This window comes from Mustela erminea, chromosome 6 (assembly GCF_009829155.1).
Source record: "Mustela erminea isolate mMusErm1 chromosome 6, mMusErm1.Pri, whole genome shotgun sequence".
Classification (NCBI taxonomy): domain Eukaryota; kingdom Metazoa; phylum Chordata; class Mammalia; order Carnivora; family Mustelidae; genus Mustela; species Mustela erminea.
In genome coordinates this window covers 16,495,858-16,518,379 of record NC_045619.1, presented here as the reverse complement: position 1 = coordinate 16,518,379, position 22,522 = coordinate 16,495,858, and the positions used below count along the sequence as shown (strand labels likewise).

Below are 22,522 nucleotides of genomic sequence, written 5' to 3'. Positions count from 1 at the left end.
TCTCTGAAATTCATCCACTTCTTTCCATTTCTACTGCCACTTTCCTAGCTCAAGCTACTCCAGGTTTAGTAGCTGAGAGTTTGGACTTCCGGTTCCAGCTGACTTGCTCTGACATATAGTAATGGGGTGGACTTGGACAAGTCACTTGTCATTGGAATCCTTAAGTCTCCTAACCCATAAAATGTGCATGGTGCCACCAATACCCACCTCACAGAGTTTCTGGGAAATTTAAATGAAAAAAATCCACGTAAAAGCCCTGAAATCATGTCCAGAAGCTATGCAATATTCAGTTGATCTCGACTGTCACAATCCTCCTCCCTTTGGGTGCTGAGCACAATTTCTCTGGGTTAGGCAACCTCTTCTCTTAGCGGTACTAACACTCCTAGATAAATGCTTTCTCTGTTTCCCCACCCAAACATAAGCACTCTAATGGAAAGGACTAAGTCTTAGTTCCATAGACGATATGAATAAATGACTAATAAAACAATGATAACAATAAATGATCACATATGAATATTAAGAGTTATATGAGAAATGACACACATAATTATTAGTGTATATTATACACTGAATGTGATATTTCCTTAGAGATCATCAATGAAAGAAACATTGACACACACAGATTTAAGTCAGCAAGGAATCAATAATCAAAAGCATCAGCCACCATAATATTTTGCTGTGCAACATAATGAATTTTAAGTAACTTATTCCCTTAGAATATTAACATACACAGGCACTTCTCGATCATCAAAAAAAAAAAAATCACTTTTGCTACTCAGCAATTTATTTTCCATTCTTTTGCAAGTCGGGGATATTTGTTCCTCAAAACAAAGAAGCCACCCGATAGTTTCAGAAGTGTGACTCAAGCCCTCTCAGAGGAAGCATGTGGAAAACCCTCTCTACCCTCCCGCACTGACATCTAAGATTCCCATTTACGAGAAAGACAAAGAGCATGTCTCAGGATACTGACCCTTGCTCATTCACAAATGTTCCGTTCTGGGGCTGAATTTTTTTAAGAATTAAAACCAGTGACGTGGTCCTTCTCTACTGGTTTTACTAGCTACAGGAAAATGACCCATTTTCTTTAGCAGAGAAAACAGATTGTCCTCAGTTTTTTAAGGTGAACGGAAGTGAGGGAATTGATTCTGATTTTACTTACAAATTTTCAGTGGCATTGTTCTGACCCCAATTCCTCTGTACCTTGAGACAAGTTCAAGGTGAGGGCAGGGGGCTCCTACTCCCCTCTTCCCCGGGAGAGGGCAGGGCGGGCTACCTGGGCTCCATAGACACGCTGCATCGCCTGGAGAAGCTGGTTGGTATAATCCGTGAGGGTGCCAGCATCTTCTTCAAACACACTCAGTAAAGAGCGAGTCTACGAGGAAAGAAGAGAAGTCCATTTATTCCTAAGTGGAAAAGTTACAGAGGAGGTAGAAACACACACACTCCTCTCTAAAATGGGGAAAGGAGATGCCTATTCTCCGGCTTTATTCTTTTACTGATAATACTAGGGAGGGTTGATTTCTGGAGCTTTAATTTAGAACTACATTCCTCATCCTTCAGACTACAATGCAGGGGCAAACTGAATACAATTTGAATGCTGGGGCCAGAGAAGGAAAGCCAATTTTTAGAGTAAGACTTGAGGGCTATTATCTATCTTAATTTAGCCCCTACCTAAACACCAGGAGAGTCCATCTAATTGGGAAAAAAAAAAAAAAAAAGTTTAAGAAAAGGCAGCCTCTCCTTCTGGCCCATAAACTGAACAAGATGCCAGATCTGTCTGTTTACCTGGGGTGTGGATGCCCAGCAGTGCATCACCCCAACAGCTAACCGCCAGTCTGGTTTTCTGCAAACTTGGACATCTTGCAGGAATGTGTCACTCTTTCCTCTTAAGATACTACAGTCAATTTCCACGTCTTTCGTCATCTTTTATTCAACTAATTTTAAACTCGTGGCCAGGAAATTTTGTATACCCTGGGTCCACCAGCAGTGGATCTGGGCACAAAACTGAAATTGCAACTTAACAAGAATGCTAGCTCCGTCCCTTCAGGAAGGCTAACTACTCAGTGCCCCAGAGCAGCCGAGCAAGGTCATTAGAGGGAAGGTGTTTCCTGTTGCTCTTGTGCACAGAGCTGGACACATGGAACACTGAAGAAATATTTACATGGGAGATGGTGTCTAAGTAAGTATCGAGGCGTCACGTAAGTGACCATATCTACTCAAGGGACTTTACTTAATGTGTTCAGCACAGTGGGAAATTAAAATATTATGTCAGTGATAATGGAGTCTCTAAAAATAACCCATTAGGCATAGAATGGATAGTAAATTATAGAAATGCTTTTAATAAGATAATATCAAAGCACTTTACAGAGAACAATCTATTAAGGCTCATTATCTCCCTGCATATGCATTTCAAATCCTTCTTTCTTTTTCTAACCTCAGGTCAGAGAGCAGGGATGGACTTCAAAGCACCCTCAATCACCTGGGGGTTTGGATCATTCCGTCTCCCCTGGATTTTGTCTCCCAAACTCCAGTCTATTTTGCAGCAGGACACACTTGTCCTGGCTTCGCTGAGGCCTTCAAGGCTAAAAATACCTTCTGTGAGACCAGGGTCCTCTCTTCACTATCAATCCTTATCAACAGAGGGACCAGATGCAATGAATATGGAAAACGTAAGACAGGTTTTCAAGAGCTCTCAATCACAGCAAAATACCAGAGCTCATACAGTATGTCATTCGTGTGCCAGAGCGGAGTTCTTCAAACCTTCTAAAATTAAAAACAATTGTTTGAAACACGTTACAAAGCAATATTTGTCTTTAGTATGCGTATACACTCCAATTTTTTCTGTTCTATTCTGTTCCCTTCCACTTGTAAACAAAAATCAGGACTGTGACCTACTGGCTCTCATAATGGATGCATAGTTGTCAACCAGTAGGTGGAAAACATCAGTTCCAAACTCTTCGTTCTATCTTTTTAAAACAGACTTTTTATTTGGGGGGAGAAAAAGATTGTATCCATTCCCAGATGCACACATCTCGGTCTTCTTCCTGTATCTGTCAAAGCAACGTGCTGGGAACTTGGATTCAGAGGTGATTAGACCCGACTCTGTTCTACAGGAGCTTAGAGCCCGCAGCGCCTCTCAAAGCATCTGGGATCCCCATGGGACCAGATCAGTCCTGGGTCCAAATTCAGGCTCTAACACTGCTGTGCAGGGTTACTGAAATAACAAACACACACAAAGTCCCTCCCAGTGTGTGATGTACAGTGGTAGCAGATGAAACTAATTATGAAAATAATGAATTCTGATTCCTTATTATATGCTGGACACTAAGGGCTTTACATGTATGATCTCATTTTTTCTGAGAACAGAGCTTCCTGAAGAAACAGAGAGAGCAGATATGGACAGGGCATCTCAGAGACTCAGAAAGGAAAGGAGAATAAATCTCTGTAGGATTTCACTTTAACACCACAGCAATACTTATCTGTACAGTTATCTATAAATGTTATCTAATAGGCAAGGACCTTTAGTCTCTTTGTATTCATGGTGTCAGTGCTGGAGGAGCTCACGTTTTTATGATTCTGGTGTCTTCCTTTGCTATAACTAACATGTCTAGGAAAATGAGAAGGAAAGAACGATACAACTGGATTGAGATCTCATTTTTCTAACTACTACTGATCTCCATTTAGTCGAGTCCTATTAATTGTTTTTAGAACTCTCAGGAATGAAGTAGGATGGCAAATGAGAAGAGGAAAAGAGAAGGCTTATGTCAAGGTCTTCCAGAAAGAGAAAAGAAAATGAACCCTCCCTTTTACTCTGTACCTCCTATGAGACACTGTGCTGAGCACTAAATATTTACTTCATTTAATCCTTCCAACAACTTTATGAGGTAGGTACATGGATATTTAACCTTATGTTACAGATAAAACTGAGGCTCATCAAGGTCAAGAAAGTTGCTCAAGCTCCCACGGCTGGGAAGCAGCAGGGCTGGGATGTCAATCTCGGTCTGATGGGCACCAACGGCCATGCTTCCTCCCCTGCAGGAGGCTGCACCTGTCACCCAACTGGCCGAGCTGTATCAGTGGGCATGCGCTGTGGTCCCCAGCCCAAGTCCTGCCTGGAGCCGGCTTCCCTTTGGTCATCCTGTCACGCTCTTGCCTATTAACTGCCAAATCTTTATCACCAGTATTTCATTTGCTCACACTCTGGACATATTTACCGTGACCACCCACTGACATGAGCACTGGCAGGAAAAATCCAGTCTTTCTAAGTAGGCCAGGATCACGACTGAAATAAACCTACCCAGCTATCTTAGGCACTGTTTTTGATACCTATGTTATCAGCTCCATATATGCTTGAATTCATATCTGAAGCAACGGGAATGTTCTATATCTGGAATATAAGGAATGAGACCAAGAACCAGCTGAGGGTACACCAGACATCAAAGATTCTACTTAAAAATCTGAAAGACCCTGCTGCCTATCACTTGTAGGTAACAGCAATCATTTATGGAGTTGTTATGACATGAAAGACATGGGAAGATACTATACACATTATTCATTCTTTATAAGAATCACATTAAGTAACTATTTTTATTCTAATTGTACACATGTTGAAACTCAAGCTCAGAGAGGTCGAGTAACTTGCCTAAGGCAACAATGTCAGAATTAGGATGTCAGCTCCATCCTTTTCCTACTATCCTATACCTTTAAGAGTATGCCTAGCCAGAAAAACCAAACACACTAGGGCTACAGCCTCAGCTCCACATCGTCCCTCCATCTTAAAGAAACGGGGTGTTCCCTAATAAAATAGTCCTAGACATTTTTTATTCTCCAGAATAGCATCTGACCATATAGTGGCACAATTTAAGTAACTCTGGTTATAAAATATACATATTATCCTCCACAAGACCTAACCCCAGGTTGTTCTGAGGCACCTTGTTTGAGTAAAGAAAGCCCAGTTTGGTCAAGGAGGGCTGTTCCCAGTCGGACCACTCACTGCATGATCTCAGAACTAAGTCTTTCATTTCTCTGGGCTTCAGTTATGCCAACTGCAAAGGAAACACACACACACACACAGAGATCAAGAAAACAGTCAGCAATACTGCTTTTGTCTTCACCTTATCTCAAAAGCGGACTACTTACACAAAAGCCACTGAGCCCCTGAAGAAGTCGGCGCGGCAGCTGCTCAATGCTGTGTTTGTGTTCCTACCACAGCCCATTCACACGGCCCTGGCACTGCTTTCCTTATCTGTCTCCCGGGACAGACTGTGCCCCGTGGAGGGCAGGCACTCCTCCTACCTTGTCACAATATTCCCAGCACCTAGCGGCGCCTGGCAAGGAGTGGAGGCCCGCGAACGGCAACGGAGACCAGTCAGTAACTTCGTCCCCAAAACATTCTGCCTCTCACATATCAGAAATGTGTAACCAGAAATGGTATGTGTATGCACACACCAGTCTTCCATACACTGTGCAGTGCTAAAAAAGGACAAAATGAATAGATGTGTCTAAGGGCAGTCAACTGCTATTCAGCTCTTCTTGGGTCACTGAGTTCAGTTACAAAAGCGTTTGTGTTCACTTACTGAATCATGTGCAGGTTGCTGCAGCAACCCTCATAACTTCTCTTCAAAAAACCAGAAGAAACAAACAATAGATGGTTTCTTAGGATCTTTTCCTTTCAGTGAAACACTGTAGATCACCGATGATAGAAATGCCAGGGGCCAGGTAGCGCGTGAACAACACAGGCTAGCCTGCCTGGGTTCCAATCCTGGCTCTGCCATTGCCATTGGGCAAGTTATTTGACTTCTCTGCCCCTTGGTAATTTTCATAGGAGACCTACTTCAGACGACTGTTGGAAATATAAAGTGAATTATTATAGGCAAAGGATTTAGAATAATGTCTGGTGCAGAAAATGTACATGTGATATAGGTGATTGCTATTGTTTTTATTCTCCACACATGAAAGGAATCAGATTTGCTTTCCTCCAGTTCCAAATCCATGGGTTTCTGCAAGAATAAGGTTGCTTTAGGGACACACTCCATATAAGACTGCTAAATAAATATATTCTGATGACTATCAAAGACCTTGAAAGTTAGCTTCCACTGCACCAACCTCATGAAGAATCCTGGTCGGGTGACACCTAAGTCCCCAGAGCAGTAACAATTCCCTACATTAAGAGGAACATTACATGGGAATGCCAGTGCCACCAGACCTCCTCTTCCACATACAAGCTCAAAGTTATAAACCATGCAATATAATTTTAAGCTTCTAAAGCCCCTTAAAGATCAACTGCTCCATGTGCCTCATTCTGCAGATGAGAAAACTGAGCCAGCGACAGGGTGCGGATAAGTGACTTGCCTCAGTCACATGATAAGTCAGTGGCAGAGCAAGAATTAGGATCCAGTTTTCCCAACTTGTTTGCCAGTCCTCCCTCTGCTTCCTCCCAGCTGAGCAAACCCTGTAAACCACTCAGAAATGGTGCATATTCACTCATGTGACAGTCAGAAATGCAGAATGTGACTTCTCAGTGAGGGAAACATAGGACAATCAGTTAGTGCAACCTCTCTGACCGGGCTCAGCCATCATCATGATCGGTTAGGAAAGCAATATAGCTTTGCACTTCTGGACGAGAAAGCAAACAGAAATCCCTGTCCCAAACGGTATCCTTAGAAATTCTAGATTATTATCTTCATATCTCACATGATGTGTGAGGACGGACAAAATGACTCCTCCAATGGGCTTCAGTCCCATTAAAATGCCACAGGTCTAGAGCTTTCAAAGGGGTCTTTAAAAAGTCAATCAGAGCAGCAGATGCCAATTAAAAAAAAAAAAGTCACAGCTTGCTCAAGTTTCTTAACTTGCCTACCTAAGGAAGATCACAAAGAAATGGACACAAGGCAACCAAGCACACTGCCGTTTGACTGCTGATTCTGAACTGGCAAGATGCAGAGTCCATCAAGAGATCATCCCCCAGAGTGTAATGTTCTAAGAAGAAAAAGGATAGGAAACGGAAAGGGAAGGAAAACAGGTTAATCTTACTCGAATTTTTGAGGAGTTGAGACACCCGGGGGGATAAAAAGACCGATTCAAACAAACTCAGGAAGATGCAGAACCCGGAGAGTAGATACGAAGCCCGGACAACGCTAATGCGGAGCAAAAAAGTTCCTTGAAGAAAAGGGCACTGAATTATAAGCTCCCGTCACTCTGCACTCATCTGTTCTATTTACACAGTAGCTTTCATCTGCAGAGCTCCAAGGACTTAACTTCATCTCGAGCGTGCTAATGAAGTCCCCCCCCCCCCCCGTGCGACAAATGGGGCAGGTGTAATTTTCGCTTGACAAAATGGGAAAACCGTGCTGAAGGGTACCGCTGGGAAAGAGAGCTGGGCTCTCTGCCTCCCATCTTGGCCCTAACCCCGCCAGGACCCATCGCATCAGCAGCGGCAGCAGTAGTAATAACTAAGATAGACTTCTTCTGTACCAGACGTTGCCGCTACCAACTTTACAGGCGTTCCCTTACTTAATTCTGACAACTCTGTGAGGCGGGGACAATGATCTTCCCTGTGTTCCAGATGACAAAACTGCGGCACAGAAAAGCTATTTGTCCGAGGAACTCAGCGAAGCTGCGGAGCCCGACTTTAGGCCGGGCAGCGTCCGTTTCAGCTGACTCTGGAAAAGGGGTCACGACACAAAGACTCTGGCCGCGGGGGGCTTTCTCGGGTTCTCCAGCCCCGCCTGAGGGGTGCCCCTTCCCGGCCCCTGCGCGCACCCGGCCTCCACCCCGGAGCTCGAGGGGCCTCCCCGGCCTCCAGACCCCCGGGCGGGGGGACCGGAGCGGCGGGAGGTACCTGGGGGCTGTCCTGCAACGCCTCCTCCAGCAGGAGCTTGTCCACGGCGGGCATGGTGGCGCGGGGCCGGGCAGAAGGACGGAGGGCGGGAGGCGCGGCCGCCGAGGGTGCTTCGGGCTGAAGCGACGAGGCGGACGCTCTGTGCCCGCCGCAGCCCCGAGCGCGCCCACGGCTGGCCAGTGACCGCCTCCCCCGCAGCCTCCCGCCCGCCGGCCCTCCTCCCAGCCCAGCCCTCCGCGGAACCGGATCAACAGGAAGTGTGGCGAGCTCGCGCAGCCCGGCCACCGGAAGTGTGGCGGCCCCGCTTCCGCCGCCCAGCGCCGCGCCTCGCCTCGGGGATATCCACAGAGCGTCTATGCAGTTCCGCGGGCTCCGTGCGCACGGGAGGGTGCGAGGTCTGCGGTTAGGCAGCTGGGTACTCCGCGCTGGTCGAGGCCCCGCACGGGGAACGATAAGGTTTTATCTACTTGGCGCCTACCCAGAAGACTTTAGAATCGAAGGGGATGGGAGCGAACAGATTTTGCCCTTTGGTCCCGCGCCACTTCTTTTTTTTTTTTTTTTTTTAAGATTTTTATTTATTTATTTGAAAGACAGAGATCACAAGTAGGCAGAGAGACAGGCAGAGAGAGAGGAGAAAGCAGGCTCCCCAAGGAGCGGAGAGCCTGATGTGGGGCTCGATCCCAGAAACCTGGGATCATGACCCGAGCCGAAGGCAGAGGCTTTATCCCACTGAGCCACCCAGGCGCCCCCGCGCCACTTCTTTAACCGAGGGAAGAGCCTACACACCACTCGTCCCAGATAAATCCCAGTGCCCCCGTGGCATCTCTGAGCGCACCTACTTCTAGAAACAATCATCTGTGTTACTCAGAGGTAGCCATTGTGGAATTCAGAGCTATAGGATGGCAGGCTTCCTGGGCACTTGGAGACTCCAAGGCCATCATTCCCAGTTGGCGGTAGCCAGCACCAACCTTTCCTGAACCGTTGTATGACCTCCATGGGGAAATCATTCGGCATCCTTTTTCCCTGCCATATTCTTTCTTCTTGGGTAGAATCATGCCTACACAATGTTTCTTCCTTTTCCTATGTTTCCTATCTCTTTCATGAGTACTGTTCAGTTAATCTCACTTCATAAACTTCCCCAACTCTCCTCACTGAAATCCTCCTCCAAAGGTCAGACTTAAGCTCTTCCTTTCCCCTCTCTGGCCCCAGAGATCACCACCCACTCTGAACAGCTAGATCCTTGATTAATACCCAAGGTGGCTTACCAGGTAGTGCTTTTTCTTTCTCTGTGTAGATCTAACTCAATACTCAATATCAATACTCAAATACTCAATACTCAAAATCTTTAATACTGAGATGTGGTAACAAATACTTGTTTGCTGTTTATGACACACAACCCTCTTCCAATTAAGAGAAGCCCCCCCCCCATCCTTCTAGCCAATGGGAAACAGTTATTAATTGCCTGCCAGACAAACAATAAAGATCCTGGTGGTGATAAAAATAGTGTAAGATTGTACCAAGGGGGAAAAATGCATACATTTTAATATGAAAATAGATGTTAAAAAAGACACAGTGCCTTCCATGATCCTTGAAAGAGCTCAGAAGTCTCCTTGGAAATCACCACATTTTTCATGTGCCACCTTATCTCCTAATTAAACTTACTTTTCCTCAAACACCTGTATTCAAAATTAAGTGTTCTTACACAATGCCATTACTTTTCTACATTCTATTGCTACATTATGGGTAAACAGCCTCAGTGGGATTTCTTGGCAATGAAGTATCATTTATAACATTGTTTCTTTGGGAGAATGCATCCCAAATCCAAAACAACTGAGTTACAAAGCCAACTCTGGGAATACAACACATTTGCAAATTGTTAACTTATGCCCTTCATTAGTTCATCTAATCATTTAATTAAATATAGACTGCTCAGTATTAAGTACTCTGCCTCCCACATATTTTACTGTCTTTACTATGCCTCTCATTTAAATTCTGAAGCCAAATATCCTCCTCTTCAACAGATAATCTGTGAAAAACTATGTAAGAGGAATTTTTATGCAAACATGAGAAAAATTTTAAATGTTTGATGTAAAATTGTCTGTTTCTATTAAACTACTGTGAAGGTGAATTTCAAACATCTACCCACTGTGTCTGAAATCCCTAGAGAGCTGTGAGGTTGGTGACAGGACATACAAAGATGGACAATTTAGAGTTTCTACGTCCTCTGGGGAGAGCAAGAATGAACTCTACAGAGCTGAAACCTTTTACCCATTGAAGATGAATGGGGAAAAAGACACAGGTTGTTTCCATAGACACCTATCTATGTCTCCTGTATTAAGCAGGGCTTTTTCCATTGGAAAGACAGAAATTGAACTCCAGTTAGTTGAAAGAAAACATAAAATTCTGGGAGAGACTGAGAAGTAAGGAGACTATATTGCTTTGGTTATTTGCATGCCGAGGAGAATGCCCCAGAAGAGTAGGGGAAACTGAAGATATGAAAAGTGATATGACAATTGCAGGAACATGGTCCTTGAGTAGAAAAAAAGGAGTGAGATCCAAATCACATGTGTTGGGGATAGAAACAGGGATAGTGTGTTAGACTGATACGTGCGACAGTCGGTTGGTAGATTAAATGGGGAGGGTGAAGGAACTTTTTTCTGGTTGCTTTTATTTTCTCAGTAGAATAAGAAGCAAGGGTATGATAAAGTCATCTTGGGGCATGAAAAGATGAGACATAAGTATCAATACCCCCATTTTAAAGATACGACAACTGAGGCTCAAACAAATGACATGACAGAGCTAAGGTTCTAAAGGCCAGGATTCTGCCCACTATACCCCAAAAAGAATGGAGCCTTCTTGGCGGGAAGCCTAAGGTTAGTTGGCCCCAGGATCCCTCTCCTCTTCCCTCCCAGGTGCCCACACAGTGTCCTGACATACAGCAAATGCTTTTCAAATGGTTGTTGAATGAATGATTATTCCTGTTTTCTTCACCAAGACTCCCATGACCTCAGGCTTTCATTTGCTTTACCTTCCAACAACCAGTCTGTGGAAGCTAGGAGAGGAATCTGAAGAACCCCAAGGATGTTTGGAGTCCTTTAGGTCTTAGGGACTACCATTGAAAACAATAAAAAAAAGAGGGGGGAAGAGGGGCACCTGGGTGGCTCATTCAGTTGCACAACCGATCTTGCTTTCGGCTCAGGTCGTGATCTCAGGTCACGAGATCCAGCTCCATGTCAAGCTCTGTACTCAACAGAGTCTGCTTGAGATTCTCTCTCTCCCTCTCCCTCTGCCCCTCTTGCTCATGTGCACACACACTCTCTCTCTCAAATTTAAAAAAAAAAAAAATTTAAAGAGAAAGAAGAGGAAAGACCCTCATCAGTTCTGAGTATTATCTCATGGTGGGATTGACCTTTGACTTTTGCTCAAGATACAAATCAGATCATGTCACTCTGCTACTTAAAACCCTTTGGTGATAGTACAAGTAATAATAATAATACCAAAAGGCACTTTATTGAGCTATTAGTATGTGCCATGTACTATTACTTACCTGCATTATCTTCTGGGGCATCTCATCCAAATTCTCCTTGAGTATTTGCTGTTATAATCACCATTTTAAAGATGAAGAAACTGAGGTCTAGGAAGTTTAAGGAACCTGCCCACAGTACATAATTTCAGAAGTGGGATTCAAACTCAGGCCATCTGTCTCCAGCACAAGTTTCTGGAGGCCTCCTTCAACAGCTGGCTCCCAGCTACAGGGGAGCCTGTGCCTACAGGGTCACATCTGTAGTCCTTAACAGGTACCCAGGCCCCTGCGTGACCTGGTCTCTGATTCCCATGCTGATTTCATCTCCTACCATGACCCTTGGCACAGATGCCAAGGGAAGATCATTGCAGTCCTTGAAAATAGAGTTTGGTATGCTTGTGTCTCTGCAAAGAGTGTTTCTCTCAGCCTCAAATGCCCTTCCATCCATAAACCACTTAAGAAATACACCTTCCAAACTTCAGCTTCAATATAAGTTCTGTGTTCAGTAAAATTCAGTTCAATGCATGTTAATTAAGCATGCACTTGGTTCTAAACGCCAAGCAACATATTGGAGATTTTCTGTAAAAAAGACTTCCTGCCTTCAAGAGACCTTCAGTCTACTGATGGCAGGTAGTTTAAGATGTGACCTTCGTTTTATCTTTTTTAAAGATTTATTATTTATTTAAGAGAGAGAGAGCAAGAACAGGGGGCAAGGAGAGAGAGAGAGAGAATCTCAAGCAGAGTCCCTGTTGAGCAGAGAGCCTGGCTCAGGGCTGGATCCTATAACCCCTGAGATCATGACCTGAGCCGAAATCAAGAGTTAGGCACCCCACTGACTGAGCCATCCTGGCACCCCAAGAGGTGAACATTCTGATAGGTGAGGCACAGACTGCAAGGGAGCACATGGTAGGAGGCTAAGGTTGACATTTCTGGGAATCAGGAGAGGAACGTGGACCAGAAAAGTGACCACTATGCATAGCCCATCTTTGGTTGTGGCTTTGCCATGTCTGTGTTTGTGGCCCTGTCTGCTGCTAACGACAAGTCATTCTTATGAGTAAAATACATATTATTTAGTTTAATATTAAGTTTAAATATTAGTAAGTTTATCTGTATAGTATCTTTTATATAAATCTTTTGAGCAGTGTTCCAAGAAATAACAAATTTTCGGGGAAAAAAGTGGATCCTAGAATTCACAATTTGGACACAAGGTACAGTGTAGGGGCATCTGGGTGGCTCAGTCAGTTAAGCATCTGACTCTTGGTCTCAGCTCAGGTCATGATCTCAGGTTCCTGAGATTGAGCCCTGTTTTGGGCTCCCCACTGAGAAGGAAGTCTGTTTCTTTCCCTCCTCCTCTGCCCCTCCTCCCGTTCAAGTTCTCTCTCTCTCTCTCCCTCTCTCAAATAAATACATCTTAAAAAAAAAAAAAAAAGGCACAGTGTAGTGCTATTAGCAGTGTTAGAAGGGGCCAATGTTAATTATTCAAGTATCAGCCAATAACATTGACTGGTAGTTCTCCCCCAGTGTTTGGATATTGACTAGAAGTGATGGTTCTTTATTAATGCCACCAAACTTCATTTTTCCTATTTGTTAAACAATTTTAGATAACCATAATAATCAATAAAGAGTACATAATCTTGGAAGTATTTTAAGAGTAGCTTATATCAGGAATCTCTGAAATTTCCCAAGAATTCCTGATTTCTGGAATTTGGAAACAGGAGTGGGGGCCTGTAGGCTAAACTGAGACTTTCTTGCTTTAGGCCAGTTCTCCCTGATTTCCTCCATCTGCCTACGAGACTTGGTGCCCACCCTTACTAGCGCTTGTGTTATCATCTTATTTATTAATGTGACTCAAATGTGAGACCCTAAAAAACCAGGTTCATTTCCCATATCTTTATTTCTTTAGCTCCAAGCTCAGAAACTGGCTTTCAATTGGCTTTCAGGGAGAATTTGTACAGTGAGTGAGGGAATTCAGCTAGAGTTCGATTTGCCTTTAACTAATTAGAAAAAAATTATCGTGTGTAAAGCACAACTGAAGTTTATTTCTCTTCTGTATTTAAGTAGCCAAGAGGTGGTCAGTCTAGGCCTAGCATGGCCTTCCAGAGTGCCAGTCACAGATTTGTCCTATCACTGTCCTGGCTTCCCTTCACAAAGTCATTCCATGGCTCAGGACAGCTTCTGGTCCTCCCGTCACTAAGTCAGCTTTCCAAGTAGCAACTTGGAGAAGGCAGGAGAGGACATGTTTCCACCAGAAACTGCACATACCACGTCTGCTTACATTCCATCGCATAAGCCAGGAGTTGGTCATAATATGGCCACACATAGCTACGAAGGGTAGCTGGAAAGTCCAGCTTTTCCCAGGCTCCATTTGCACAACTAAAAACCAAGGGTTCTCCTCATAGTCTGCTGATGGGAATGTATCTGCAGAAAATAGGCAGCTCCTCAAGATGGGAAACAAAGTTATCATATGACCCAGCAAGGCCCTCCTAGTGTCCACCCAAGAGATGGAAAACATCTGTCCACACCAAAACTTGTACAGGGATGTTCACAGTAGCACTCTTCATAACAGCCAAAAATGGGAAATAACCCGAATGTCTGTAAACTATAGATAGATAAACAAAATACTGTTTATGGTATCCTCATACAATGGAACATTATTTGTTTTAATATTTTATTTATTTGAGATAGAGAGCATGAGAGAGAGTAGGAGCAGGAGAGCAGAAGGCAAGGGAGAAGCAGATTCCCCACTGGGCCCTGGGATCATGACCTGAGTTGAAGTCAGACGCCTAACTGACTGAGCCACCCAGGCGCCCTCCAGTGGAATGCTATCATTATAATTTGGCAGTAAAAAGAATAAAGTTCTTATACACGCTACACTGTAGTTGAATCTTGAAAACACTATACTAAATAAAAAAGGCCAGACGCAAAAGGCCACATGTTGTATGACTCCAACTACGTGAAATGTCCAGAAGACAAAAATCCAGAAATTGAAAGTAGTTGCATGGTAGCCAAAGAAGCAGGAGGGAAGAGGGGACGGGGAGCAACTGCTAATAGGTATGGGGTTTATTCTGGAATAATGAAATGATCAGGACTTATAATGATAATCATGCAAACTTGTGAGTGTGCTAAAAAAACACATTGAATTGTACACTTAAAAATGGTGAGTTCTATGATATGTGAATTATATCTTAACTAAAAATAATAAATAATTTTTTAAAAATCAGGGATTCTATTATTGAAAGAAAAGAGGAAAAATAACAATTTGGGGACAACAGTCTCTGCCGCAATTCTGTAGAAGGAGTTAATCAGATGAGATTCTCTTTAGACTATGCTTGGGCTAATGGAATAGTAGGAAAAGAAGGTTCTATAAAGAAGAGAATGGGACAATAAACAGAGAAACAGTCTTGAGAAACGGTCACAGAGAGATGTTCTTTTTTTGTTTTTTAAAACATTTTATTTATTTGAGAGAGAGAGAGATCACAAGCAGGCAGAGAGAGGGAGGGAAGCAGGCTCCCCGCTAAGCAGGGAGCCTGATTCAGGGCTTGATTCCCAGGACCCTGACACCATGACCTGAACTGAAGGCAGAGGGTTAATGCACTGAGTCACCCAGGCGCCCCCAAAGAGAGATGTTCTTAATTTTCACAGCTCAGGCTCAGTTTGTTGTCACCTTCTTGTGATTCTCACTGGGAATTAGGACTTGACTTGCCATTTGAACTCATAACAGAAGATTAGGAAAATGTTTAGAAAAATGAAGGTTAGGAAAATGTTTCACTCCTAAGGTCACTGACTTTGGACTCCTACAACATTAGCAACTAGGCCCTCTGCTACCAGTAACTTTTAAAGTAGGAATAGTCAGAGCCTGGGAATGGTTCCAGAAAAACCATTGGCCTATGAGGATTTTGGTCATTAATCAAGAAACTTGGAAGTTCAGTAGCATGAATGTCACTGACTCTGTCATTTCAAGCTCTGCTTCCAATTTATAGAAATGTATAGAAAAGAATGCTAAGGGAGGTTCCTGAGTGGCTCAGTCAGTTAAGTGTCTGCCTTTGGCTCAGGTCAGGATCCTGGAGTCCTGGGATTGAGCATGGTGTCAGGCTCCCTGCTCAGCAGAGAGTCTGTTTCTCCATGCCCCCTTCCCCTCCCCATGTTCTCCCTCAAATTAATAAATAAAATCTTAAAAAAAAAAAGAATGCTAAGAATAATGAATAGATTTGAAGGAAAGCATAATATCATAAAAGATCCCTGACTTTGAATTTGGTTCGGCATCCAAGTGCTGGCATTGTGGTTTACCAGCCGTGAGGTTCTATCTAACCTTTCTGAGCCTCAGTTTGCCTCTCTGTGATATGGGAATAACATCTATCACAAGCTGTTTCCCTGGGCACCTCACCATGTGTCCTGTATCCATCAGGACTCAGTCGCAAATGGCAGAAACCTAAGTCCATCTAGCTTAAGGAAGACATGAAAAACTGGAGTTGGTGAGGAGTTGGTGAGGAGTTTGAGGGAAGGCATTTCTTTGACAACAGGAAGGGGAAAATTGAGTTGGAACCTCCCCAGCTGGCACCTCAAAGCCCTTTGGGCTTTCACTCCACCATGCATCCTGTCTCTGTTGGCTTCATTGTCTCAGACCTGAGTATCCAGGGTGCTAGAACCAAGTCTCTCGCAGACTCCCATGTAGCACTAGAGAGGAACGGACTGATTCCCAGATTTAGTCTGAAAAATCCTAGTTAAAGACTCTGATTGTCCTGGTTGAGGACAGACCCCTACCATCCTCCTCCTCAGACCAGTAGCTGTGGCTGGGCAGGCACAGGTGCACAGTTACAAGGTACAAGGCTGGGCCCCTCCCCAAGTCAGGGCCATGCCCCTGAGACTGGACGAGATGGAGTCTGAGGTGGAGGGTGGTGGAGGGGGACATACTGCACAGATCCAGGCACAAGAAGTCTACCCACGTCCCAGACCCGGCTTCACATTCATCTCCTCCCATTTTCCTCACCTGTCACGCTCACTCTTTCTTCTACTCCACATCTCAATGGATGGCATCCTTCCCTGGCTGGGACTGGAAATCTGGAAGTCGGGCTGTATTCCTCCCTCTTGCTTACCTCCTATTGGAATGAATCACCCAGCCCTCATGCTGTGCCCATGAACTCCTCACGCTTCTACCCTTTTCTTTCCGCCCCCTGCCCCTGTTCTCACAAAGAATTCACCACCTTTGTCTGTGCTGCATTGATAACGGGTCTTCTTTCTCCTTGTTGTATCTCCCTCTGTCCTAAGTTCCACACTCTGGGGACAGTTATGTTTCCAAAATGATACAAGTGATAAAAGAGACACTTGCTGTGTCTCTTCCCTGCTCAGTTTTTTTTTTTTTAAATGACCCCATATTAAGGCCAGTGCCATAATTTCTGGTGCCAGGTGCCAAATGTTCAGAAAACAAGGGGGGGATGCCATTGAATGTATTAAAATATGAAGATTTTTCCTTTTCCTTTTATTTCTTTCTTTCTTTTTTTTTTTTTTTGTAGTCTGTCTCAATTTTTCATGGTGTTTTTATTTGCCATTAGCATTGTTCTCCATAAACAAATATTTGTATTATAAATTCTTAGCAGGAATTTACTATTCATGTTTATATTGTACTATGCCAGTTTTAAAGACAAAAATAAGAGCCTTTAACTCATATGTGGAATCACTGAAGGGACACAATTCATATTTTGTGGCCCAGTGCACAGGATTAACCCAACTACTTTTTTTTTTTTTAAGATTTATTTATGTATTTGGTGGGGGAGGGGCAGAAGAAGAGGGAAAATCCTGAAGCAGAGTCCCTGCTGAGAACAGAGCCCCACACAGGGCTTGAACCCAAGACCTTGAAATCATACTCTGAGCCAAAATCAAGAGTCAGACGCTTAACCAGCTGAGCCACCCTAACCCATCTGTTTTTATCTCACTTCTTAATAGGGACGCATTCTATCAACACTCAGTGCAAGGCGGTGGCTTCTGAAACATGTTTGACTTATCTTTGCTTTGAGTAGCTGAACTCCCATGCAGAGTAGGTCCTCTGGAATTCTGGGCTCTTGGAGTGTCCTGAACGTTACATGTGAATGAAGGAGCAAGACAGGGCTGACGGGCCTCCCACATCTCTCTCTTCCGAACACATGCCTGCCCCTTTGTCCCACTGGACTTCACTTACAAAGCGCAAGCCGAAAGAAAGCATCATTACAAATTTCAAGATGGCCTCCAGCAGAACAGTCAACCAAGCATGGGGCCCATCTGAGCGGGGGATCCTGGCAGGCTGTACAAGGTCACACACCCTATGAAGCAGTTCTGCCACCTATTTTCCATAGGGCAGGTTCCAACTGTTTCAGAGGAAATGCCGGCCCTTTTAAGATGAGAACTGAGTGTCATCTCCTTACTTTATCCTGTCACCTGCTTTCTCTTCCCCACAGAAAGCTTTCTCTTGCAAGGATGAATGGCTTAGTATTTTCTCTCCCACCGTCCTGATTGCCTGAAATGTCTTAGATCTTCTGCTCATCGTAAGTCTCAGTTCAAAGGCTGTCTCCTCCATGAAGACTGCCTCGACTCTCCCAGGAAGACAGAGCTCTTCTCACGCAGCTCCCTGGGCTCTGACACAGCTGTGGTCATGATATGTGTTATCGCCATTGCCAAGACCGGAAGCTGTTTGGGGCAGGAACTGTCTCTTTTCTTGAGGTCTCAGTGTTCAGCAGGGTGTCTGGCAAATGTCAGGAGTTCACTCAACAGAACACTTACAAATGGAATGAAAGAATGAAACAACGCCTGGTGTACTGTAGCCCTTCATTCGTGAAATGTTTCTCTCAAAAATGTCTACTGAGGGGCGCCTGGGTGGCTCAGTGGGTTAAGCCACTGCCTTCAGCTCAGGTCATGATCCCAGGGTCCTGGGATCGAGTGCCGCATTGGGCTCTCTGCTCAGCGGGGAGCCTGCTTCCTCCTCTCTCTCTCTGCCTGCCTCTCTGCCTACTTGTGATCTCTCTTTGTCAAATAAATAAATAAATTCTTAAAAAAAAAATGTCTACTGAGTGCCCATGATATAATGGGCTCTGGTCCACATCTGTTTTCCCTTCAACAAACAGTGAGTGTCTCCTGCGCATCAGGATTGACGTTAGGAGCTGGGGACACATGGTGAGCATGACAGGCAGGTCCTCTTCCTTCTAAGACCTTATACTCTTGTTGGCTCTCAGCAAATGTCATTGTACCCCCCTCCTTGCCTCCACCTCCCAAGAGGTAACCAAATCAGTCATACATATTTTAAGACTTTCTCAGCTTCCACCTTCAGCTCGGGATTCCCTTTCTCTGCGACATTCTCGGGTACCAAGAGATGGATGCTTGATCACGCCAGAGCTGTTTGGTTTTGTTTTTTGTTTTCAACCCCTGCAGAGGTTACTATAGAATGAGCAGGAAGCCAGCCCTGTAGCCCCTATACCAGTTGGGGTCATATCATCAAATTATTTCAGAGGTTATTTCCCTGAGGGTCAACAAAGTCTCTGCCTGCCGATGACTGTTTTCAAGCTCTTCCTCTCACCTAAGTGTTTCTCTCACAAATTTGAGATGTATTTCCTTGTAACATGCCATATCTGGTCATGAAAGCAGCATGTGTCTCAGCGGGAATGCAGTTGGCATCAGAGCTCAGCTCAGGCTAACCAGAGAGAGGGAACAGAACTGTGGCCCAGATGCTTGAGTTCTTGCTGACATAGGCTATTTTCCTGACCCTCCCTTGACCTTCCACCATCCTGTAATTTCTGAGTGTTGTTCAGTGGAGAAGAATGTTATGAGAGCCTTCTTTATAAAAGCACCCTTACTCATACAGAGCTTATGTTCCCCAGGGTTGTCCCAGCTGAGATGGAATTTTTCATTCTTTATCATGGCTAAAAGAAGAAATATTTTGGAACGTCTGAGAAAGCTTACTTAAGAAACCGTTTATGCCTTAGAGAATTCAATTGCAGAAACATTTCAGGTGAAGAAGTGGTGGAAGAGTCATACTATGGACCGAATTGTGTCTCCGCTGCCCCAAATTCATACATTGAAACCCGAACCCCAATGTGAGGGTGTCTGGAGATGGGTCCTTTGGGAAGTAATCAGAGTGAGGTGGGTCTCCAGGGCAGGTCTCTCATGATGGAATTAGTAGCATTAAAGGAAGAGGAAGAGCAAGAGATGCTCCTTTTCCCTCATGTGAGGAGACAGTGGAGGTGTCCATCTGCAAGCCAGCAAGAAGGCTCTGACCAGGAACGGAATCAGCCAGCACGTTGACCTTGGACTTCCCAGCCTCCGGAGGTCATTATTAATTTCACACACCTCTGTTCAGAGCTGGTCACTGTTGAATAGTTTAAGTCCCTCCAGGGCACTTCAGGGGCTAGACTGCTCACATCAAATGCTCCAGCCACTCTGGGCACATTATGGATTTAAATGATGACTCCAGCTGAGCTCTGACACATAGGAAATGACAATGGGTTGCTGGATCCAATGACTGCTTGAAATCATTCCCAATACATGAATAGGTTTTACAGAATTCTTGTTCCTAGAGAAAGCATTGTTATGGAGAACTTAGCTGTGAGTCACAGCGTTTTGGTTTACTCTGCAGAAGGTGTTAGAGGAAGTGGGAGCTGTTCAAGGACATAGCTTTGAGAGAGTAAGGTGTTGTTGAGACCAGCAGGGTCGTATAAGTGACTGGACCCAGTTAAGGCATATATATATATACACACACACACACATACATACACACACTTTATATATATATATGCCATATGTATATGTGTATACACACACACACACACACACACACATATAAATAAATGCTAATGGGCAGGTACAGGGATTTGCTCTTTCATGGCTGCCCCAACAAGCCTCATAAGTAACTTTTCTTGCTTACCTGCCCCCCTACACCTCTGGAGTGGTCTGTCTCTTTCTCCCCTCTCTCCTTGCCCTCCACGGACAGGGGCCAATTTGCAGACCAGCAGGAGGTCACTGAGGATTTAAACAGGGCAGGTGGGATAGTCCATCTCTAGCTTGAAATTGTTCTATAACAACTTGGCCAATCAAATGTAACATTTCGCTTGGGAATCATAATAGCAGAAACTATAATAGACAGTGATATCTTGCACAAATGGAGGTCTAATGCATGTCAGATGTTGTGCTAGGTTTTGTGTGTGTGTGTGTGTGTGTGTGTGTGTGTGTGTGTGTGATTATTTTTGTCTTATGTGTCGGGAAACAGAGACCTACAAAGCTAGCTTGGAGGGTGGAGGGGGATCTGGGATTTGGATCTCACTCCAAAGCTTGTGCTTTGCTCACCACACTGCACTGCTCCTTGCATCCAAAAAGCGTTTCTGCACCTGCATCCTGCTTTCTGGGATATTACACAATACTTGACATTAGAGAAGTGCAGCCCCGCTGGTCCTGGGAACCATGAAAATGCATCATGAAGCCGGCCTCCTCTTGCAGATTCCTTCCATCCAGCGTCTCAGGAACAAGGGGTGTTTCCCACAGCATTCATTTGTCAGTTTGTTATTAAAAGAAAACCTTTCTTGAGGAGAGTCAGAAAGTCTTGTGAAAAAAGAACCTCCCTTCCTTTTTTCCTTGGGAAAGCGAGTGCAGTGGATGTAGCTAATTCTCTTGGTGGTGTATCAAGGCCGCTTTTCATAAGCATGAGTTACGATTGTCTAAGGTAGTGTCATCAATGAATTTCTTCTGGTGGTACCTCTCCAGTTCCCAATTTATTGTATCTCATCTGTTCTTCTTCTTTTTTTTTTTTTTTTTAAAGATTTTATTTGTTTATTTGACAGACAGAGATCACAAGTAGGCAGAGAGGCAGGCAGAGAGAGAGGAGGAAGCAGGCTCCCTGCTGAGCAGAGAGCCCGATGCGGGACTCGATCCCAGGACCCCGAGATCATGACCTGAGCCGAAGGCAGTGGCTTAACCCACTGAGCCACCCAGGCGCCCTCATCTGTTCTTCTTTGAGAGCTGTCTTGAGTTTACTGAATTAGGAACTTTATTTTTCAAAGAACTTCAATCACTATGGGTCAGTTGTGTGGTTGCCTCTAGGGTCTCCCTGCAGGCAATGCGTGCAGGCTTATGAGGCTGCCTATTCTTAACACTGTGTCCTTTGTTTTATTCTGGTTTTGTGACCATGTTTTAGGTACTTCTGCCTGCAGTGAGTCGGGCCTTTGGACAAGATGTCATTACTTACATAGCAATAATAGATGCTTTTACTTGCAAGGAAGAGACAGCCTTACGCAAAATGACTTAGATATTGTAAGGAAATGTATTATCGCATAGGGTACTCAGTCCAGATAAGGCAGACTTCATGGTTGCTTGATTTAATGACTGCACAACGTTATCAGAGACCCAGGTTTTTCTGTCTCTTAGTTCTGCCATTTCTAGAAGGGCTCACGGTTATAAGATGGCTGTTAGCAGCAACTGAGGCATCACCTGATGGAAATGAAAGAATCATTGCTACAGGCATGAAAGGTAAGTTCTTCTCTTTAATCTGATTGGCCAGTTGAAGCAAGAAGCCCACCTCTGGACCAATAACATCTGCCACGGGAATTCAGTGCTGGGATTGGCCTAGACCCAAAGTCAGCAAGAGTTTTCCAAAGAGGACCACGCAGGAAAGGTTTCGGTTTTGGGATCCACACTGTCTCTGCCACACCTCTCAACTTTGTTGTCCTATCACCAAAGCAGCTGGAAGAAATAATGGGTGTGGTTATTTTCAAACAAACCTTATTTACAAAAACAGGTAATGGGGTCACCGACTGACCTCTGACCTAGACTAACAAGGATCCGCCCCTGACCCTGGAGATGAATCAGCGTCTCCAGAGTCGGGTGGGGTGGGAGTGGACATCTGTGAAGAACTAGGAAATGAGTCCTGTTTGGAAGGAAGGGGGATGCTAGCAGCTGACCATGGTTTACCTCACTGCCCCTTGGAGGAGTGGAATTTAAAAACCACTACCCTTCTTCAACTCCCATGGAAGCCAAGAGAAGGACTGTGAAAGCTGGCTGTTTATTGATATAAATATCAATTTGCTATAGCTTATCCTTTAACGGACCACTTTAAAAACCACCCTCTTCTTTTTGGGCTTTCCTTATCTCTGGGCTCTAGTCTTACACACTTCCGGGAAGGTGACAGGTTCTCTTGAGCCTTTGCACTT

General features: G+C 44.4%; 1 protein-coding gene across 4 annotated transcripts in view; it reads right to left on the bottom strand.

Annotated features, from left to right (window-relative positions):
* The window catches only part of APPL2 (adaptor protein, phosphotyrosine interacting with PH domain and leucine zipper 2), a 50,539-nt gene extending 42,440 nt beyond the window's left edge, over window positions 1–8,099 (bottom strand). For 2 of the 4 annotated variants that reach the window (XM_032346519.1, XM_032346521.1), the window contains exons 1-2: window positions 7,841–8,099; window positions 1,274–1,372 (exon numbers count right to left, since the gene is read on the bottom strand). In XM_032346519.1, the coding sequence (XP_032202410.1) occupies window positions 1,274–1,372; window positions 7,841–7,894 (153 nt within the window). In that variant the 5' untranslated portion in view covers window positions 7,895–8,099. Of the gene's footprint in view, window positions 1–1,273; window positions 1,373–5,139; window positions 5,325–7,512; window positions 7,665–7,840 lie in introns of those variants that run through there. The other 2 variants (XM_032346522.1, XM_032346523.1) reach the window with 2 other exon arrangements.
* Between the last annotated feature and the right edge of the window lie 14,423 nt (window positions 8,100–22,522).